The 20,542-nt window shown below is 39.7% G+C and overlaps 1 protein-coding gene across 1 annotated transcript in view; it reads right to left on the minus strand.

Annotated features, from left to right (window-relative positions):
• The window catches only part of tgs1 (trimethylguanosine synthase 1), a 110,038-nt gene that overhangs the window by 8,167 nt on the left and 81,329 nt on the right, over positions 1 to 20,542 (minus strand). Inside the window, exons 10-13 of the mRNA XM_008433524.3 lie at positions 18,153 to 18,314; positions 6,473 to 6,619; positions 5,981 to 6,197; positions 5,563 to 5,641 (exon numbers count right to left, since the gene is read on the minus strand). Coding sequence (XP_008431746.1) covers positions 5,563 to 5,641; positions 5,981 to 6,197; positions 6,473 to 6,619; positions 18,153 to 18,314 — 605 coding nt within the window. The remainder of the gene's footprint in view (positions 1 to 5,562; positions 5,642 to 5,980; positions 6,198 to 6,472; positions 6,620 to 18,152; positions 18,315 to 20,542) is intronic.

A 20,542-nucleotide genomic window follows, 5' to 3' on the forward strand; every position in this document is an offset into this window, starting at 1 on the left:
ACTAATTCTCTCACTGCATCTTTGATTCATTTTGTCCAGCTGCAGACTGTTGACTGTCCAATCAGAGTCACCAATCAGTTGGTGCTTTTAATCAGTTTTCAGTTAACTAAATTCAAGTCTATGGAGCACAAAATGTCACTAAAATCCCTCTGTCCTTCTAAAATCTTTCAGAAAATCATAAAAATGCACTGAATCGTATCGCTCAACAAATATCGTGATACATATTGTATTGTGACCAGAATATTGTATATCGTATCGTGAAATTATTGTATCGCTACACCCCTAGTTTGAAAGGCATCTTGGTTCAGTTGATGGCTCAGTTTGAAGCTTCAGGTTTTGGTGTTGAACCTCCCAGAATCTCAGCTGCTGCAGATTGTCTGAAGATGCAGAGAAAAGTACAGTTAGAAAAAAATTATGTTGATTTTCCTGAACAGCTGATGCACCGACAGACCTGACTGTGACAGAACAATAGTGAACCTGTAAATTACTTGAATCATCACAATGTATGTAGAATTTTTTCTTTTTATCAAATCTTTTTTAATGTTTTTTTGTGGAGGCAAATTTTGCAATGGTGCTTTAAATAAATGCACAAAATATATATGTTCTTTAGTATGTGTTTATTAGGTGTTAACTGTGTCAAAATGTCAATTGGGAAAGAAATTTACTGCTTGTGATAATCTAAACCATCTGAATATAATTTACCATCTACATTAGTCAACTTGAAATGAAGACAAACAGGAACAGCAGGTTTGTCCTGGTTTGAAGACGAGGTATATATTTGTTTAAGCGCAGATGAAATGGGGTTTCTGTGGATTTCAGAGATCCAGACAAACACTGTTTAATATGAAGATTCTGGAGGATGTTAGAATAGGTCTGTCACCTATAAGCCGCAGATATCTCTGCCGTCTAGGTTTTCCACAATGATGTAGCAGCAGCAGAGGGGGGCGGACACCCAAAATTGGAGTCATAACAGGTCAATCGAATATCCCATTTATTACGGTTGAAAAAGAAAAAGTTGCCCAGTTTAGATTTAACTGAACTGATTACGGTAGTTTTCTTTGTGTCTGCTACTAGAATGTGGTAAATGAAAATGGGCGCTTTCTTCTTTTTTCTTCTTCTTTAGATTTCAACGGCAGCTTGCATCCATTATTGTTGTACTACTGCCATCTATTGGATCCTAATATCTATAACTCAAATTCTCATAATGATCAGAGTATTATTTAAAAAACGAAAAATCTTTTTTCCCCCCCTCAATGCTATTTAACTGATTAACAACATTCTCAAATTTTAATTCCCTATTAAAACCTAATTCCGTTTTAATGGGAGCTTTCTTCTTTGATTTCCAACTTTGACTTCCAATGATTCACTTCCTGCTAAACAGCCCCCTGGTGGTTGAAGAAAAATTCACATATAAGCTGCACTGGGCTATAAGCCGCAAGGTTCAAAGCTTAGGAAAAAAGTAGTGGCTTATAGTGCGGAAAATATGGTATATGAAAAAAAAATCTAAATGCTCTCTGGTATTGTTCAGGGGGCTGGACCAAATGTGGAGGCGGGCCGGATCCGGCCCGCGGGCCGTAACTTAGGGACCACTGTTTTAATTTATCGTCAGATTAATTAATTTATTGATTATTGTGACAGGCCTATGTGTGAACATTAGATTAAATCCTTAAGTATGTTGAGAAGTCAACATAAATTAAGTACCTTTCAGTTTGTTCTGGTGAATAAAGTCTAGCAGCAGACGATGTTCCTGCAGGTCCAGGTCTACCTTCAATATTGCTGAAGCAACAAAATACAGTTTCAGTGAAAGTGACCAACATCCATAACTGATATAATTTCCTGAAGATGCTTGCCAACTTTGGCATCATAAAACTAGATCAACCTGGGTTGAAGTTAAGACTGAAGACAGACTATCAAACTGTGCTGAGTTACACTAAAAATCCACGCTTAGCTGCAAAGAGCTAAAGTAGCATAGCTGACATAAACATTAGCTCCGTCTAACAGAAAAATATGAGGAGAGCAGAGTATCAAAATACCAGACATATAAAACGTAATCTGAAATCATTTATAATTACTCCATTTCTCATTATAATCGGACAGCAAAGCCTGCAGGTTTAGCTCCTACTTACTTCAGAGGACAGACCACCGGGACGCTCTGTCTTGCTTCTGGGTTTGCCTGGCTATTTTTCCGGCCAGCGAACCATTCCGCCACCCAGTGATCTTTTTTCAGACTACTTAGTCTCCGGTACCGCTCAAAAATGCACATTATGTCTTTAAATAATTTTAGGATATTAGAAGGAAGTGCTGAGATATACAGTTTTCTGCCGAACAAGCACAGTGAGAAACGTTTAGAGAATAAAAACACTAGACTCACAGTAAAACTCAGATGACCCAGCTTTTACTAGCATGTAAACGCATCATCCTACACACAAATCTGGGAGCTTCCCCGAAGAGTCAAACGGGTCTCACAAACACTCGTGCACTCGTAACTGGATCTGTGTGTAAATGCAGTTTTGTGTGTGTGCACCAGGTGACTTGTTTGTACTTTTTCAACATTTATAGGCGTAGGAGAAGATTTATTTTATTTTTAAGGTTTACAAATCCAGTATTATACACGCACATATTTTTACACACACACAAATCCTTTTACACACGCACAGATATTTTGAGACTATTTTCACTTCACAGTAAAGCACCTGAGTGAAGTTGGCCCCACCCACCTTCTTCAAATCAGACAATATTGGTGTCAAACATTTGTGCTACATTTGTGCAGCAAAATTTTTTGTTTGTGCTGCTATCATTTTAAAGATATAAAGAAATGTTTCTAGAGGTCATCAAATTTCAACCAGTCCCTCCACCTTCTTCAAATCAAACAAACAAAATGGGTGTCAATTAACTCAACTATGTTTGTGCAGCAAAAAATTTCATTTGTGCTGCTTTGGCTTTGAAGATATTAATGAAATGTCAAAAAGTCAATCAACCCCCGACTTTCAATAAATCAAACAAAATAGGTGTCAATCAACTCAGTTACATTTGTGCTGATTTGTGCAGCAAAAATTTTCCTTTGTGCTATCATTCTAAAGATGTTAAGAAAAATGTTTCCAGAGGTCTTTAAAGGTCGATGAACATCAGTTCATGCTGGATCTGTGAATTTAATTCAAAATTGTTAAGTGCTAGCCTATGAACATGATTAATTTTAACATTGATGAAATTCACTTGGAACTAGGTCTTATTTAGAATGAACTTGTACAACACTTCCCAAAACACACTCGGTCACCTGTATTTTAGTTTCCGATCACCAGAGGGTGCTATTAGGAAAACTGTACTGTTGAAATACGAAAAGTAGGACTAGATCAAAACATGTGCTAACTATCTAGTCTGCTGTTTCCATCTTAATTTTATGATCAACAGTCATCAATACACAAAACAAACATTTTTGCTGCACAAACCAGCACAAACGTAGCCGAGTTGGTTGATGACACTTATTTTGTTAGATTTTTTGAAAGTGGGGGCGGGGGATTGATTGACATTTTGACCTTTAAACTTTAATTAATATCTTCAAAGCCAAAGTTGCACAAACTAAAATTTTTGCTGCACAAACCAGCACAAATGTTTGACACCAACATTGGGCCAACTTCACTCAGGTCTCTGAAGCTTCTCCTCTACAGCTTTGTTATTGGACAACTGAAATTTTTATTGTGCTATTGTTTTTTAAATGAATTATTTAGTTCAAGCACAACAAAGGATCCTGATCAATGTTCAGTGTACAAATTAAAAATACGTAAAAAATATACATACTGAATTTAGATTGATTCAGTGCCAACTAGTAAAAGTCCAAGGAAATGATCGATTCTAAGAGGTAAAATCTATGGTCTGAAACTCATGGATCCTGATTACTGATTTTAATTTTTATTGTGTCTAAATTTATTATGTTTATTAATCCAGCGATTTCAATAATAAATTTTACATCAAAAGCATTTCTAGAGTTTCCCACTAAAGAAAATGTTAATTCATTAATAATTCATTATCTGCAAATTTCAACACTTTGGCTCTCCTGTTATCACATGAAGAATTCATCTTGTGTTACATTGGTTGTACCATGACTATAAGTCCACACTAGATATTATTTCTCCCTAACTGCTAAGATAATACAATAATACCACTGTAGCGAACCCGGCTTCACTGTTTAACTATGTGTGAAAGTTTCTGGTATTATGGAATTAGAAAAGAAAAATGCCTTCAAATAATCACAATGTTGAATTTTATATTAAAACCTTTAAAATGTTTTCTTTTTGCAATCCACTCTGCTTTACATGAAAATATTTGTTTTAACATTGCATTTGTAACACCAACTGTAGGTCACATAGTTAGTGTGCCCTATCCCCTCTTTTATTATTGAGAGAGAGGCTAGGTCAGAATATTATTTTATGGTTATTAAAACACATTTACTCCCAATCTCCATCTCAGGGGCAGATGTGGAGCAGGTTTAATCTTACAAGTACCTTGGTATTACCTTAGACTGGAAGCTACAGTGGACTACAAACACTGATGTGCTCTACAAAAAGGCCATGAGCAGACTATTTTTTACGGAAGCTCAGGTCCTTTAACATCTGCAGTAGGATGCTCTTCATGTTCTATCAGTCATCAGTGGCTAGTTCCATCTTCAATGCGGTGATGTGCTGGGGTGCTGCAATGAAGGTGAATAACTCAAACAGACTCAACAAACTGATAAGAAAGGTTGAGTCAGTTGGAGGGGATCAAGTCGTTTTCAGTAAATTGTTGAATAGTTTATTTGAGTTGTGACCTGAAACCCATCTGGATAAATCTTGGGCCTTTTTAATTGAAAATGATGTGATTGTGAAATTGTAGGCATTTATTAACCTTATTCTGAAGTTAAAAGGTGTGTTTCTATAGTTGAAACCAGAAGTTGAGAAACTTAAAAAGAATGCAGCACCTTCAAGCATCTGGAAATTGTGAATTCTCTTGTCCACAGTTTGACTTTAACATCACAGGTCCACCTCCAATTAACTTAAATGTGTCAGTTAACTTATCAGACTTCTCCAAAGCTGTGGCATCATCATCTGGGATTCTCTAATTGTTTAGAGAGACAGTGATCATTCTATAATTTTTTAATTTTTAAGACATTAATAAAAATGTAATTTTTTTTTACCCATTCCTTCTCCCATTATTGTGGAATTTGGCAAATAAATAATTTTGGTAATTCTAAAACAAGAGAAATTTGATCTGATTAACTTCAAACAGTGAGAAAAAAATGTCTGTTAAGTGTATGTAAACTTCTAATTTCAACTATATGTACAAAAAGAAAGGCTTCATTCGATGCAAAACTGATTTGCATTTATTTTGGTCACTGCTGAGGCTGTGAACATCTGCAGTGATCCTACATCATGCATCCTACATCAGGTCTGGTGTAAATAAGGAGCCACTTTGGTACCATATACTCTAAGCATTTGAGACAATGTATGCAATATTTCTGTATAAGAAGGAGGCTTATTTTTATGTTAAATTCTGTAATGCATTACATAAGCACATAAGGAAAACGTATACCTGATTCATATCTGTGTTGCGAGGCAGGAAATACACAATATTTTCTGTTATCCGTTTCGCTTGGCTGAAGATCCTGAAGGTATCACTGGTTAAGAATGAAAACAAATCTTTATCAATAAGATTTATTTCAGTTCTTTGAATCAAAGCTGACAATTTTTCCCGACAGGAATGTCTATTATGAATTCTGATATTTGTTAATTCTATTATGTTTTTAACATGTAAAAACTGAACTGCCTTATTGCTGAAATGTGCTATAAAAACAAACTTTACTTCACTTATAATATTCTCTTTAGGAGTTTAAATGGACTAAAATTTATTTAATGTGTTAAATGTAAAAGAGTTTAGCCACAGCTTTTGGTACACTCTTCAAGCAAGTGAACAAATACAACATTTCAACTGGCATCACTTTAAAGGATATCCATCAGGTTCCATCATGGTCTGAATGTCAAACACATCCGAATTCAAATAGTCCGGTCCGCCCCACGGTGGGGACAGGAAGACTACGTCACCACGCAGAGTGGGCGCCAGCTGAAGGAAGTCTCCTTGAAGGAAGTCAATTCGGTCAACCACATTGTAGACCACAGAATTGTGCCGAGCCATGGCCAGCCGTTCTCCGTCTATATCAATCGCCAAGACTAGAAAAGCCACAGGGCATAATAATTAAAACAAAATAATAAATTAAAATGAAAAAAAAAAAAATCAACTCAGCACTTGCACAATGTAGGGGCAATTCTATCTTGTAGAGGGTTGATGTAACAACACAGGGAACAAACTACATATTCTGTGTTCATAGGGGAGTTCAAAGTGTTCAACAGAAACCCAATGTTATCCTTTTCATTTTCTCCAGAATGTAAAGTTCCCTCCACTGGTATGTGAAATCAAGAGAGCACAAAATAAATAGTAAGCTCACCTCTCTTTCCAGTGAGTGCAAACTGGATGGCATTTCCTCCCACACCACAGAAAGCATCGATCACCACCTGGGAGTCAGCAAAGCTCTGTTCCACCCTGAGGGCAATGTGCTCAGCAATCTTCTCTGGTGTCACAGAAAACCAGCCCTCTGCAACACGGAGTAAACATTCAGAATGAACACAGAGTGTGGAGACCACCTGATGGGGAAGAAACTTCCAGAACTGTGCAGCTCGTAGTAGCATGCTGAAGTAGTTAAAATTCAAAGGATACAGAGATCGAATGTGGGTTCATAACATGCATGGAGTTTAGACCCGAACCATGAGAACAGAGCAATTTGACAAACTGCTGTGTTGCACCAAATCTTTACTTCAGCGGCCTGCATTCCTTACCAAAAACATTCCTTGGAGTTCAAAATATGAATCATAGTGTTGCTGTGTAGCAATGAGAAAATGATTTAAAACTATTTGTTTGATGTGAGTTGCATTTATAGCAAGCCACATTATAATGTTCTTCAATTTTACATGTTTTTCTAATAACTTGGATCCCTAGCTTGTGCATTATTGTGTGTGTGTTTAGGTGCAACTTTTTTCTGTGCGTGGCTCTAATTTTACAGACGAGGCAGCTCCCTCTCAGATGCAGTAACTACCTCTACTGATTAGGACTGATGCTGCATGCTTATGGAAATAATATGCCCATTTCCACTGGTTCTAATGGGCCTGACTCCACTCTACTAGGTCTGCTTTGCGAGAGTTTCCACTAGCGTTTTTTCGAGCCTGGTACCTGCTTTTTTGAGAGACAGCAAGCTAAATCGTGGCAGTGAAGTGGCACTTCCGGTGACACCTGCCACAACTTGCCCTGACCGGCCAGTGGACTGCCACAGTTTTTATGACATGCCACAACCTTTCATAGCTGCCGGCAACTTTATAACGGCAGCTTCTAGCTTTGGTGACATGCAATAAGCTACTGTGTCAGATTGAATATTAAGGATTTTATTTAGAAAACAGCCAGTGGATCTGCCACACCTTAGTAGCGGCAGCTTCCTGCTTCGATGATGCCACGGGCTTCGCAATGGTGAAATTTGTTTCCGATTGCAGCTTCTGATTTAGGAAATGCTTAAAGGGCAATTAAAAACTAATATTTCACTACATTCGGCATCTTTAATCTAGTCTACTAAAAAACTGCAACACCAAGACTCTTCAAACATCGACTAGTTTATTCTCAAGTAATAGAATATCTAAAGCCATGTTTGGGATTTGTGAAACCTTTATTTGATTTGTGAAACTTCAATAAAGGTTGAATTTCACCCCTTTTTATGCATCTGGACCACACTAGAACTGCTTTAATTCCAAATCCACAACACACACACTTCAAACCCAGACTAGATTTTTTTGCTCTAATAGCAAAATATTTAAAACCACCTCATCATGACACCATATGAGAAGACAACAGTCAATGATGCAGCATCTGGGGTTCTGTTCCCTTTTCCTGCATGCAATCCCTTTCAGTTTTACCTGTCCATTAAGCTTATTAACTTGTGCAAAAAGACCATTTGCTCAACAAACACATTTTTAAAAAGAAATTTGCTGTTTAAAAGTCCACTAGTCAGAACAAAAATAAGTAGAAATGGGTGAGAAGCAGGGTCTGAAATAATGAAACATATTAGGATAAAGAAAAAGGAAAGATCTGTAAATTATCTTCATTAAAATGTAAAGAAAATATTTGTGTTTTTAGGAAGCAGTTTTTAACATTAGTTTTAGATGTAATTCAGGCATCCACAAATGCACCGGAAAACACAAAAGCCCTAGACAGGGATGAGGCAGTGGAATAAATTGAACATGACCAAATAGAGATGTAAGAGAATTAAAGTGACTGAATCAATATGAGAATCCAAAAAAAAAAAAAAAAACCCATCATGTATAAAACACAGAAAAAATAATTTAACTGAATCTCTTTTTTGAAGTGAGAGAGAAGAGCTTCTCATGAAACTACAAACAGAATTAGAGATACATTCAAATCTCTGAAATCAAAGAAAAGCTGTGAAATAAAAATTGTTACGACTGGCTCAGGGTCGTAACAAAAAACATGAAACCATACCATGGTTAAAGTGAAATAAAGTAAATGTTTATTAACAAAAAACAACTATCAAAACAAAAGAAACTCAAAAGTGCAAAAGACGGGGAGCTGGAGCCTGGCAACTACCATTGCCTCTGCAGAATGGACGCTGAGGGCCACAGGCCACAGGCGACAAACCACCAACGACCAGTGACCAACGACCAGCTACGAGCCACCCAGCGCCGCTGAAAGACGGAGACAGCCAGCTTTAAGTATCCTGCACTCCAATCACCCGATCAGGCACACCTGCAAATGGGAGGAGCACAAAAAGGGACAACAAGACCAGCCTACAAGGCCCAGGGCTGTCACACCCCCACCCATAAAAAGCAGGTTCCTACAAGGAACCCTGCTCCTGCCTAACTCACCGTGCGTAAACAAACACAGCCACCATTTTTACCAGTCGTACTTAGCAAAGTAGATATGTAATGCCCAGGTTTTCTTCTCCCTACTCCACTTTCCAAACCAGCAACTGGTGCACTCAGAAGCTCTTTTAAGGACAAGAAAAGGAAATAAAGAAAAAAGAGCACAAAACAAACTACTAAACTAGAGCGCGAGATAACGCATCGGCTTTTACATTGTTTTTCCCTTTAATGTATTGAATATCCATGTTAAGACGCCCATGAATCAGAACGCTGTCCAACTCATCTGTACCGCCGTCATTCCTCACAGGTGACACTGCGCTATCCGTGGTGCTGAAGGTCTCGCTGCCTCCATCAAGGCTGTTTACGGTACACACCGGGGTAACACCATGAGGCTGAAATAAAACGTCATGAGCATAATATGCTTTTAACGTGTTAACATGACACAACTGGTTTTTCTTTCTCCGCTCTGGCATTGATATTAAATAGTTCTGGTCGGAAACCCTCTCCAGGACCGTATATGGACCAGAAAATTTAGCCTGAAAAGGAGAAGTCATGACTGGACACAAAGCTAACACTTGATCACCAGGCAGAAATGAGCGAACCTCAGCACGGCGATTAAACAGACTTTTCATTTTCCTCTGCGCTTCAGTCAGCCTCTCTTTAGCAAGATCCCGCGCCAGATACAAGCGTCTTCTGAAACCATTTACATAATCCAACAAGTTTGTCGGTGGAACGGATTCTTTAAGCCCGTGCGCTACCACAGCCAACGGACCCTTAACGTTGTGCGCAAAAACCAGTTCGTTTGGGCTAAACCCGGTGCTTTCCTGGGTTACCTCCCTGGCGGCCAGCATCAGCCACGGCAAACCTTCCTCCCAGTCGCCCGCCAGTTCTGTACAGTAAGCTCGCAGGAGAGACTTCAGAGACTGTGGAAGCGCTCTAACGCCCCCTGACTCTCTGGATGATACGCTGTTGCTTTACTGTGTCGGATCCGTAACTGCTTCAAAACCTGACTGAACAAATGTGATGAAAAATTCGTTCCTTGGTCAGATTGTATGACTTTAGGGATGCCAAACACCGAAAAAAACTGAGTGAGCGCACGTACAACTGACCTAGCAGTTATTGACCGTAATGGATAGGCTGCTGGATAACGTGTAGTTTGACATATCACAGTGAGCAGATATAATGACCCAGCCTTTGAGCGAGGTAACGGGCCAACGCAATCAATTATTAAGTGCTCAAACGGCTCAGATGCGGCAACAATTGGGCGTAATGGGAACGGTTTCAAAGTCTGATTAGGTTTAGCAATGAGCTGACAGACATGACACATCTTAATGTAAGACGATACGTCCTTTTTAAGACGCGGCCAGTAAAAATGTCTGAGCACCCGGTCATACGTTTTACGTACACCAGAATGGCCAGACTCGTCATGAGCAACTTTGAACACTGCGGAGCGGAGTTTAGTGGGAACCACTATTTGAAATACTGGCTCACAATGTCAGCATGGGGTAACCATTTCCTCACCAACAACGAGTCCTGCAGGAAGTAGCCACATGCACCATCCGTGATTTCACTCAGCGGGCGCACCTGATCGAAGAGACTCTTAAGAGAAGCATCAGCTTGCTGCTCCGCCACGAACTCGCTGCGAGACAGAGACATGGGAAAACTGGACAATGGAAGAGTCATTTTTTTCACACATTTTTCCTCTTTCCCGCTCTGAGCACGCGTCATGGCTCGAGTAACTGCGCATGCGGTAAAAACATCCGGGAATTCCCTGTTATTCTCGTCAGTCTGAGAAATGACTCGTTTAATCGTCTCCGACTTAACAAGTCCATCCAACTGCACAGTCTCCGCCCACAAATGTGTCCCAGCTAAACCGTTACCTAAAATCACAGAGACTCCGTCAATCGGCAAAGCAGGGCGCACAGCCAACTGTGCGTCACCCGTAAATAGTTCACAGTCGAGATATACTTTATGTAGTGGAACAAACAAGACGTTTAATCCCATTCCTCGCATCGGAACACAGGCACCTGTCTCAGATTCAACCGAGAACGGCAAAACATCAGCTCTAATGAAAGAGTCAAACGCGCCAGTATCCCTAAGGATCTTAACTGGAACCTTTTCCGTGCTGTTTGGCAGTGACACATACCCATCACGAATAAACGGCAGATAGGAGACGCCTACTTCAGAACGCTGAACGTTCTTCGCGTCCTTTAGATGATTCTGCACCGGTGCAGCCAATCCAACACCTTTAGGAGCAGTCTCAAACCTTTGCATTTCAGCTTTAAGCCGATAACAATCCGCCTTAATGTGTCCGCGTTTGTGACAATAATGACAAACCCGATCATCCCGAACAACCGGACTTTTAAATCGTCTGGCCTCATTTAGCTCAGCGACATCAACCCGATCAATGCGGTACTCGCTTCGCCCAAAAGATTGTCTGAAACCAACCTGATCTGAAAAATCCTTATGCGTCAGAACGTATTCGTCTGCCAACACTGCAGCTTCAGACACGGTCTTAGCTTTCTGCTCATTGATGTAAGTTGCTATGTTTTCCGGCAACCCGTTTTTAAACTCCTCCAGCAAAAGTAGATCGCGGAGCTGATCAAAGTTTTTTACCTCCTGTGCAGCGCACCACCGATCAAACAAAGCGGTTTTTACACGCCCAAATTCCGTGTAACTCTGATTGTCGGATTTTTTAAAGCGGCGAAATTTTTGTCTATATGCCTCGGGTACAAGTTCGTAAGCCTTTTCCACTGCACTCTTCACTTTATCATAATTTAAACTGTCACCAGGTGACATCGAGGCATAGGCTTCCTGTGCTTTACCCGTAAATACGCACTGCAAAAGCAACGGCCAAACATCCCTAGGCCACTTGAGTGTCTTAGCCACACGCTCAAACAAGACAAAATACTTGTCCACATCCGACTCTGAAAACGGTGGAATCAAACGAATGCATTTATTAATGTCAAACTGGGCCCCTGCCAGACCGCTGTCCTGATCAGCAGAACCGCGCGCTGAGTCGCGTTTCGCAACTGCCTCCAATTCCAGTTTGCGCATTTCAACTTGATGTTGCAGCTCCAAACGACGCATCTCCAATTCCAATTCCATTTTACGCACTTCAGGGTAAAACGGCCCAACTTCACCCTGTGTGTTTGGTGCGGGAGGTGGCAAAACCTCTTGCTCAACCAATGCGGCGTATAAACGTCCTTTAATAACCCCCTTTTTCTCTTGTTTAACCACAGGTATGTTAAAATGAGCAGCAATGGCTATGAGATCGTTTTTAGTAGTACTATTAAACTTCTCCAAAGAGGGATCAGCTACAAAACTTTCCAGGTCAAACTCCATTTTCAGGACGAAAATTAATCACGTCACAGAAAGAAAAAACGCCAGCTAAGCGCCAACTACAGCGTGAAGTGAAAACAAATTGAAACAAGTGCACAATGGGTCCAAAGTAACCATGTCCCCACTATACTTTACCTGCCTGCCACGACTCACCTGATAAACTGATTCCTGGCTCTTCACGTGGATCGGCGGCGGGTTTATTAAGCACCAAACCAGTAAGAAATTAATCTTACGGACTGCCCCCGAGATCACTGCTGGCACAGTGAACGCTAACCGCAAACCCCCACGACACTATCAAAATAAACAGGTGAAGTCTAAAGCGACAGCACCTCTTAGCCTAGCAGGAGACACAGTCACTAAAATAGAACCAACACTGATGCACAAGCTCAAAAAACATTTCACTCACCTGCATATTGAACCAACCTACCAAATACGCCACAGCTGCCCAAAACAAGCCGGCCAAAAAAAAAACGTGTCACACCCAAATGGTGACGTCAGTGCTCACTCCTACAAACACGAAAAAAGATGAATGACAAAACATCACGCCTTCAACCATTAAGTTTACAAACTGTAGGAATTCTTTGCTTTGGACGAGCCCCCATTTGTTACGACTGGCTCAGGGTCGTAACAAAAAACATGAAACCATACCATGGTTAAAGTGAAATAAAGTAAATGTTTATTAACAAAAAACAACTATCAAAACAAAAGAAACTCAAAAGTGCAAAAGACGGGGAGCTGGAGCCTGGCAACTACCATTGCCTCTGCAGAATGGACGCTGAGGGCCACAGGCCACAGGCGACAAACCACCAACGACCAGCTACGAGCCACCCAGCGCCGCTGAAAGACGGAGACAGCCAGCTTTAAGTATCCTGCACTCCAATCACCCGATCAGGCACACCTGCAAATGGGAGGAGCACAAAAAGGGACAACAAGACCAGCCTACAAGGCCCAGGGCTGTCACAAAATATTTACAAGTTTGAAGTTTGGTATTTTGTAATGGTTTTAACTGTGACTTGTCATACTAACAAACACTTGCCTATTTTTACTTTTCTTTTGATTCTGCTCGAATTTTTTAGCCAGTAAAACAGAATAATTTAATCCAATTTTTAAGTGTCTAGGTTAGCGGTTCTCAACATGGGCGGTACCGCCCCCCAGGGGGCGCTCAGAGGATGGAAAGGGGCGCTGGCAGACATTTTTACAAAAGTGGGGCGCTGGGATGCCTTTGGGGGGCGTTTGGTCGAAGGTAAAACTTTACACCTTAAATGCACAACAATGCCAGTTTAGACTCTGAGCAACTTGGTAAAACTGTATCGATGGCAGCTCTTCTTCTTTTGTTCAGTGTTTGTTAGCTTCTGTTAGCTTCTTGGCGCAGCTCCGTTCTCCTGCTACTGGTAGCTAAAATCACGACACCCTCACTGTGTATCCCTCTGAAAAATGAACCCATCCATTCATCCTCTTACACCCTTGTCCCTCAGTGGGGTCGAGAGGGGTGCTGGTGCCTATCTCCAGCTAGCGTACCAGGCGAGAGGCGGGGTTCACCCTGGAAAGGTCGCAAGTCTGTCGCAGGGCAACACAGAGACACACAACCGTGCACACACACACACACTCACACCTAGGGGCAATTTGGAGAGGCCAATTAACCAGTCAGTCATGTTTTTGAACTGTGGGAGTAAACCGGAGTACCCGGAGAGAACCCACGCATGCACAGGGAGAACATGCAAACTCCATGCAGAAAGACAGGGACCGGGAATCGAACCCAGAACCTTCTTGCTGCAAGGCAACAGCTCTGAAAAATGAACCTATTTATATAAAGAAATAAAGAAACCTCTCCATGGGTGATACCACGATAGAGAGCGTTCATTTTATAGCATTAACACCGGTGCTGTAAGTGGTCCGGTATGAAACGGGGGTGATTGAAGAACTGTACCGCAGCACTTTTAAATTTCAATAATCAGAATGCAGAAATTGTTTCCCATCGATACGCTTCCAGACCGCCCTGCACCTTAGGGGCCAAAAAAAAAAAAAAAAAAGAAGACGCGCACATTGCGCTAAACTCTGAAACAGGAGAAGCGGGACATAAAACGCAGCGACGAACTAGATGTGAATTATGGCATAAAAACAGAGAATCTGATGCTGAACAGTGAAAAAAATCAACACATGATGTGAAACACATGACGATTAGGCAGCGCAGCAGGTGATGAGTGAATATTACTGATGGTCAATAAAAGATAAAATAAATCTAGCAACAGGAAAGAAACTAAAGTGAACATAGCAATAAACCAAGAGAGGACAATAATAATCAAAGGAAACTAAATGAAATGAATGAAGAACAAAATGCAAGAATAAACTAAGAAACTAAAGTAAATACAGAGGAATAAACTGCTATGGCAAGACCTTTCGAGCAATAATTAATACAGAGACTGTATGGCAAGAATAAACACTCTATTTCCAGATAAAAGGTAAAATAATATTGTTGAAGGGCCATGAGTTTGTTGAAACCACATCTAGTACTGAGAATAAATATATCTTACAGACCATAACAGTAAAGAACTGATCACTTATTTATGTTTTTAATTAGATTTGATATATTTATTTCTTCAATATTATTTTTCATGTCAGTGTTAATATCATGAGGCTGATGACTCCATAACACTTTCAATTTGACTCATTAGGATTTGATTAAGAACCAGATTTGTTTTTTGTAATTTCTGTCCAGTAAAACTATTAATCTATAATCAATAGACAGGTCTATATAAAGATATAATCCATGTTTCTGTCTCATATTTGTATGGCATTAAAAGGATCTGGAACTTTTGTTATTCCACTGAAAGCTCTGGTTTGCACAATAAATGTCATGTGTGTGAAATTTTGAATTTGAATAAGGGCTAGAGGGGCGCTGGCCCAAAAAAGGTTGAGAAACACTGGTCTAGGTATTGTAGTTTCGGAACTGGAGCAACACTAGAGTAATCCAGGTGCAAAAGAAGTGGTGAAATCAACCTTTATTGAAATTTCACAAATGAAATAAAAGGTTTCACAAATCCCAAACTTGGTTTTAATTATTTTGCTGCTAGTTGAGAATAATCTAGACCAGATTTGAAGAGTGTAGGTGTTGTAGTTTTGTAACCAGAGTAGATTAAAGATGCTCAATGTAGTGAAAAATTAGTTGGAATCGCCCTTCAGGCATTTCCTGAATCGGAAGCTACAATCCGAAACCAACTACAGAACATAAAAATGAGGAATGAACATCATAAAAACGAAAGTGGCATTTTATCCATGGCTGTATGTCTGTACAGGTCTAAAATTTACAAGTAATTTTGTTACAAGTAACATGTCCGTTTTAAATAATTCCTTCTCTGTATGTAACTGCCATATTGGTATGCCTGTGTTATTCATACATTTATGTGCTATAAGCTATAACATCTGATTACTTTTCCGAGGGAACAGAAGAAGGGGAACATGGCTGAAATGATGAAGGGAACCGTCAGCAACGTGATCAGCAACAACTCCTGGATGGATCTCCTTCAGGAGGAAGTAGCTACCAGCACTGAGATGGCAGAGCTCAATGGAGAAGAGTTGATGCAAACAGAAGAAAAATAAACACTGTTGTGCTCTCAATGAACAAATTTTCTTTTTTATATACCCACTCCACACATTATTGTTCATATTGTAGATAATACAGTCCTAATCCAATCCTCCCCAAAATGTGGAGAGCCTTAGACACAGTGCATTACATTTTACATATTATAAATGCATTTCATTGACACTTGCCTTCTTTGGGAATTTATAATGCCTTCTAAAAGTAAACACATACATTATTAAGCAAATCTAACATTTTGACATTACTCTTAGGGTTGTTATTATATTAACAAGAACACAAAATACAAGTCATGTTTGTTAATTTCTACTTTGTACAATATAATTCTATAGACTAACTGTTTAGCTGTCTTCTTGTCAAATGTTCAATGTAAGAAAGTGAGAAAATGTGTCCAAAACCTGTAACCATTACTGGATTCTGTTTTGTTGTTGTTCTTTGAAAATTATTAGTTTAAACTTTTAAACTCCCAATCGACTCTTAGTGACCAACAAGTGAAAACATGGAAGGTTGATCAAAACTAGAACTAGTCAGATCAGTATCATTTTCAGTATAAATTGATCATATGAATCATGATTAAACACATCGACTAGTTAAAAACAATAGATTGTTAATGCACTTCAACTCTGTAAGAACATCAGGCTCAGCCACATTTTTTTAAATTAGCAAATGCAAATCAGCGCATTGAGCTCATGTTAGCCCTGCTCCTGAAAGGTGAAGGTCTCTGGACATCCTGAAGGTAAATACTGACTGGCAGTCAGGAAGATGGACACCGATTAGATATCCTACAACTCAGAGGACTGCAGAAATAACCACACTGATGGCCTGCGGCCATAATTTACCAACATCTAAAACATACTGGAAGATATTATGAATGCGCGGCACCAAAATAGAACAATTCACAAATCACAAGCAGGTTATAAAAATAAATCAGCTCTCTCTTCTTCTTTTGTCTCGGAAAAATAACTCGCATACAGCCGCACAGTAATGAAACAGAGCATAGGCGCCTGGAGGCAGAGCAATATACCCCCCACGTCCAGGAGGTGCCACCCTGCTACAGACCAAGCCGGATCTGTGGAAAAGGGACTAACTTCAGTAGAGCAGAGCAAGGCCGGGCTGACTAGAGCTGGGCTGCTGAAGTAGAGTCAATGGAAAATAGTAATAGTAATCAATATTTTGGTCAGAACTGAAATCAGGAATATTTGCCACTTTCATTGACTTAGTTCTAAGCTCACAGTGTTTTCTGCTCTTTAGAAAACATTTTTTTGTTCCATATTCTTTGACCAGTTGCATCTCAAGTCAACATCCTTGTACCAAAAAGCTGTTGATATGATGTGGGCTGGATATTTGACTACTGTTTGCATAAGGAATAGTAGAGTTCTGAACCATTTTTAAAATAATCAACATAAATGTAATAGTGCTGAGGTCAGAGCTTTGGGAGGCCACTTTATTCATGCTTTCAAAACCAGTCTCAATGTGATTTTATGATGATTGTTTTGTTGGAAAGTTAGAACCTGTGCCCAGCGTTGAACTATCTGGGAAATTGGCTACGATGCTCTAGAACAGGGGTCACCAACTCCAGTCCTCAAGGGCTACAATCCTGCAACTTTTAGATTCACCTCTGCTCCAAAATGTCTGAATTTCCTCACCAGCATTCATTCCTGCAATAGGCAGAGGCAATAGGCTGGAAATGAGCAGTTTATTTGATCCAGGTGTGTTTGAGCAGAGACATCTAAAAGTTGCAGGACGGTAGCCCTTGAGGACTGGAGTTGGTGACCCCTGCTCTAGAGCACCAAAGAACACAGATGAACTCAAGCCTAACATAAACTGGAAGGTGATGAGCCACTGTGAAGCAGGTTGTACATCACCATGACTGAGAGCCTGGTACCTAGGCAGGAAGCTTCAGCTTCCGAACTGATATCTTTCTGAGATTAGCATTTGCTCATGTAGACCAGTCTTTTCAGACCTAGCTTCAGGAGTAGTTTTAGAGGAGACAAAAAAAGACATTGTTTTGAGGAGCTTAGGCCTAAATGTAATGACCCACTGTCAGGCAAATTGGTAGTAACATCATGCTGAGGGTCTGTTTGGTCATACTGACGTGCTGCTGACAGAGGATGGAGAATAGAGAACCTTTAAAAGATTTATCTATGCCTTAAATAATCAATAATCTGCTAAATAATAAAAAAACTAGACAACTAGGTGTTCTGACAGGACAGTGATTCCAATCCCCCATTGAAACTGGTTTCTGACATGAGCCAGATGTGTAAACAAACCTCGATCCAACCTAATCCCTTCGTCATAGCGGGAAAACAGGCGGTAGCGTTGAGCCCAGTACTTGGCAAGCTCAGGATCTGCTGTCATCTCTGCTGGGACCTTCGGCTTCTTTCTTCTTTTACGGGTTTTATTTGGCTTCTTCACATGTTTTACCATCTGTCCTATGTAGACATACAAGATTAATTATTAAACAGAATCATCATTTATTCAATTAATCTGCATGAACAATTAGAAAATGTACAGTATTTGAAGATTAATTTTACTGCTGAACAACTGCAGTGCTTTCAGTCAATCCAAGAAGTTTTTAAACTTTAAAACTATTTAAGGAAGCAAAAGTGAGATGTAGGTATTCTGAGGAAAATGTTAATGTGATGAAATGTAGTTTTCAAGTAATTGTTAACTCAAGTTACTTTTTCAAGTAATTTGTTAACTCAAATTTTTCAAATAAATATTTCAGATATTAGAAACAATAAACCAAGGATAAAAATAAATACAGTTTTTTTCAAGGTCTTGGTTTGAGTGTTGGTTTCAGGTTTTGAGTTGATCAGTCTTCTGTACATAGTCTCATATTAAGTCAGTTTCATGAACTTTGTAACTAACAGCCATCTTGACAGGCAGTTTATATGGAGTATTTTTTATTTGTTGTTGTTAAGGCTCTACAGCTGTTAAGTTTTGCTGGGTTGCAGATGTGAAACCCAGATGATGCGTAAAATTCAGATGGGGATCATGAAGAGGATTTCTCTCTTGCTCTCAGTGAAGGTGGGCGCTTTTTTCCTCTGCTCCCTCCCTCCTTGCCCTGCTTGCTCTGTTTTTGCCCTGGCTTTTTCTATATTTTTGGAGCCTTTCCTTGCACAACCTCCAAATCTACAAATTATGGATCTGGTCAACTGATCTCTCAATGCAATTGACCAAATTTTCTTGACGAGAAGACTGGGCACAGTAGAGCAGTGTTTTTCAACCACTGTTCCGCGGCACACTAGTGTGCCGTGAGTGATCGTCAGGTGTGCCGTGGAAATTATTCAATTTCACCTATGGTACCGTATTTTCCGGACTATAAGCTGCTACTTTTTTCCTAAGCTTTGAACCATGCGGATTGTAGCCCGATGTGGCTTTGCTGTGTATTTTTCGTCAACCACCAGGGGGCTCTCTAGCAGGAAGTGAATCATTAGAAGTCAAAATTGTAAATCAAAAGAAGAACGTGCTAATTTTCAACCACATGCTAGCAGCAGGCACGACAGAGAAACGTTTTCAAACTCATATCATGCAGCTTTTAAGTTGCGGGCTGTCGATCTTGGCGGGAGGGAAATAGAGCCGCTGCATTTAAGCTCGGTGTGAACGAAACCATGGTTCGGCTTTGGAGACGGAGTGCAGCGTAATTAATATATGCAGCAGATTTATTAGGACGCAGCCCTCTGCTGGGTCCTTATGGAAAACCGAGAGCAGCTTCCAGTGTTTTTTTTGTTTTCAAAAAAAAAAAAAAATTGAAGGCGCTACTATGGTGCGCGCTATAGTTTGAAAAATACGGTAATTGATTTTAAAAGATTTTTTGAAAATTAATTATCTGCAAATAATGCCATCTTCGAGTGTCTGCTGTAGCAGTGACTAGCGGCGTAATCATGTTATTTTTTTTATCACTAGGTGGCAGTAGGTACAGAACATTTTACATTACAACAAGAGAATTAGTGATGCATGAATGTTACAGGTAGCGGTGAGAGCATCGTATCTAGCAAGACTGTGACGACAGTGATGGAAAAGACAGAGAAGCTCAGCAGTAGTTGGGTTGGAAAGAACATGGGTCCATTTCCCACAACATATCTGTGTGAAGTGAGCTTCTCAAGCCTGGCTACTATAAAAACTAAAACCAGAGAGAGACTGAGATGTTGAGGAAGAGTTTTGTCTTTCAATTTCTGCCAGGAAATAAGATCTGTTTTCATGGGTAAAATATACAGATTTTGACATTCTGTACATGCAACTCTTTATATTGTAACAGTGAATATGAAGTGAAATGTTTCCCAAATATTATTGCTTCTTTCAGAATAAGAATTATTTTCTGTATTCCGGCTAAAAGAATGCTGGTGGATTAGTTTGTAAAACAGTTTGAAGTTTTCTACAACTTCTTTAAATTTAACACCACAGTGTTGTGGCTGTTCAGGTGTATTTTTGAAGTGGACATGTTAAGTGCAATTTGAAATAAGAAATGTAAAATGTGATAAAAATGCATTTTTGTGTTTATTTGATTCCTATTCAAGAAACTTTGATAAGAATGACTAAATATGTAATATAGGCGGCTACAGAGTATCTTTGTTTACATTTTTGGTTGGTGGTGTGCCTCGAGATTTTTTCAATTAAAATAACGTACCTTGGCTCAAAAAAGGTTGAAAAACACTGC

Source organism: Poecilia reticulata, chromosome 17, assembly GCF_904066995.2.
Source record: "Poecilia reticulata chromosome 17, P_reticulata-male-v2, whole genome shotgun sequence".
Taxonomy (NCBI): domain Eukaryota; kingdom Metazoa; phylum Chordata; class Actinopteri; order Cyprinodontiformes; family Poeciliidae; genus Poecilia; species Poecilia reticulata.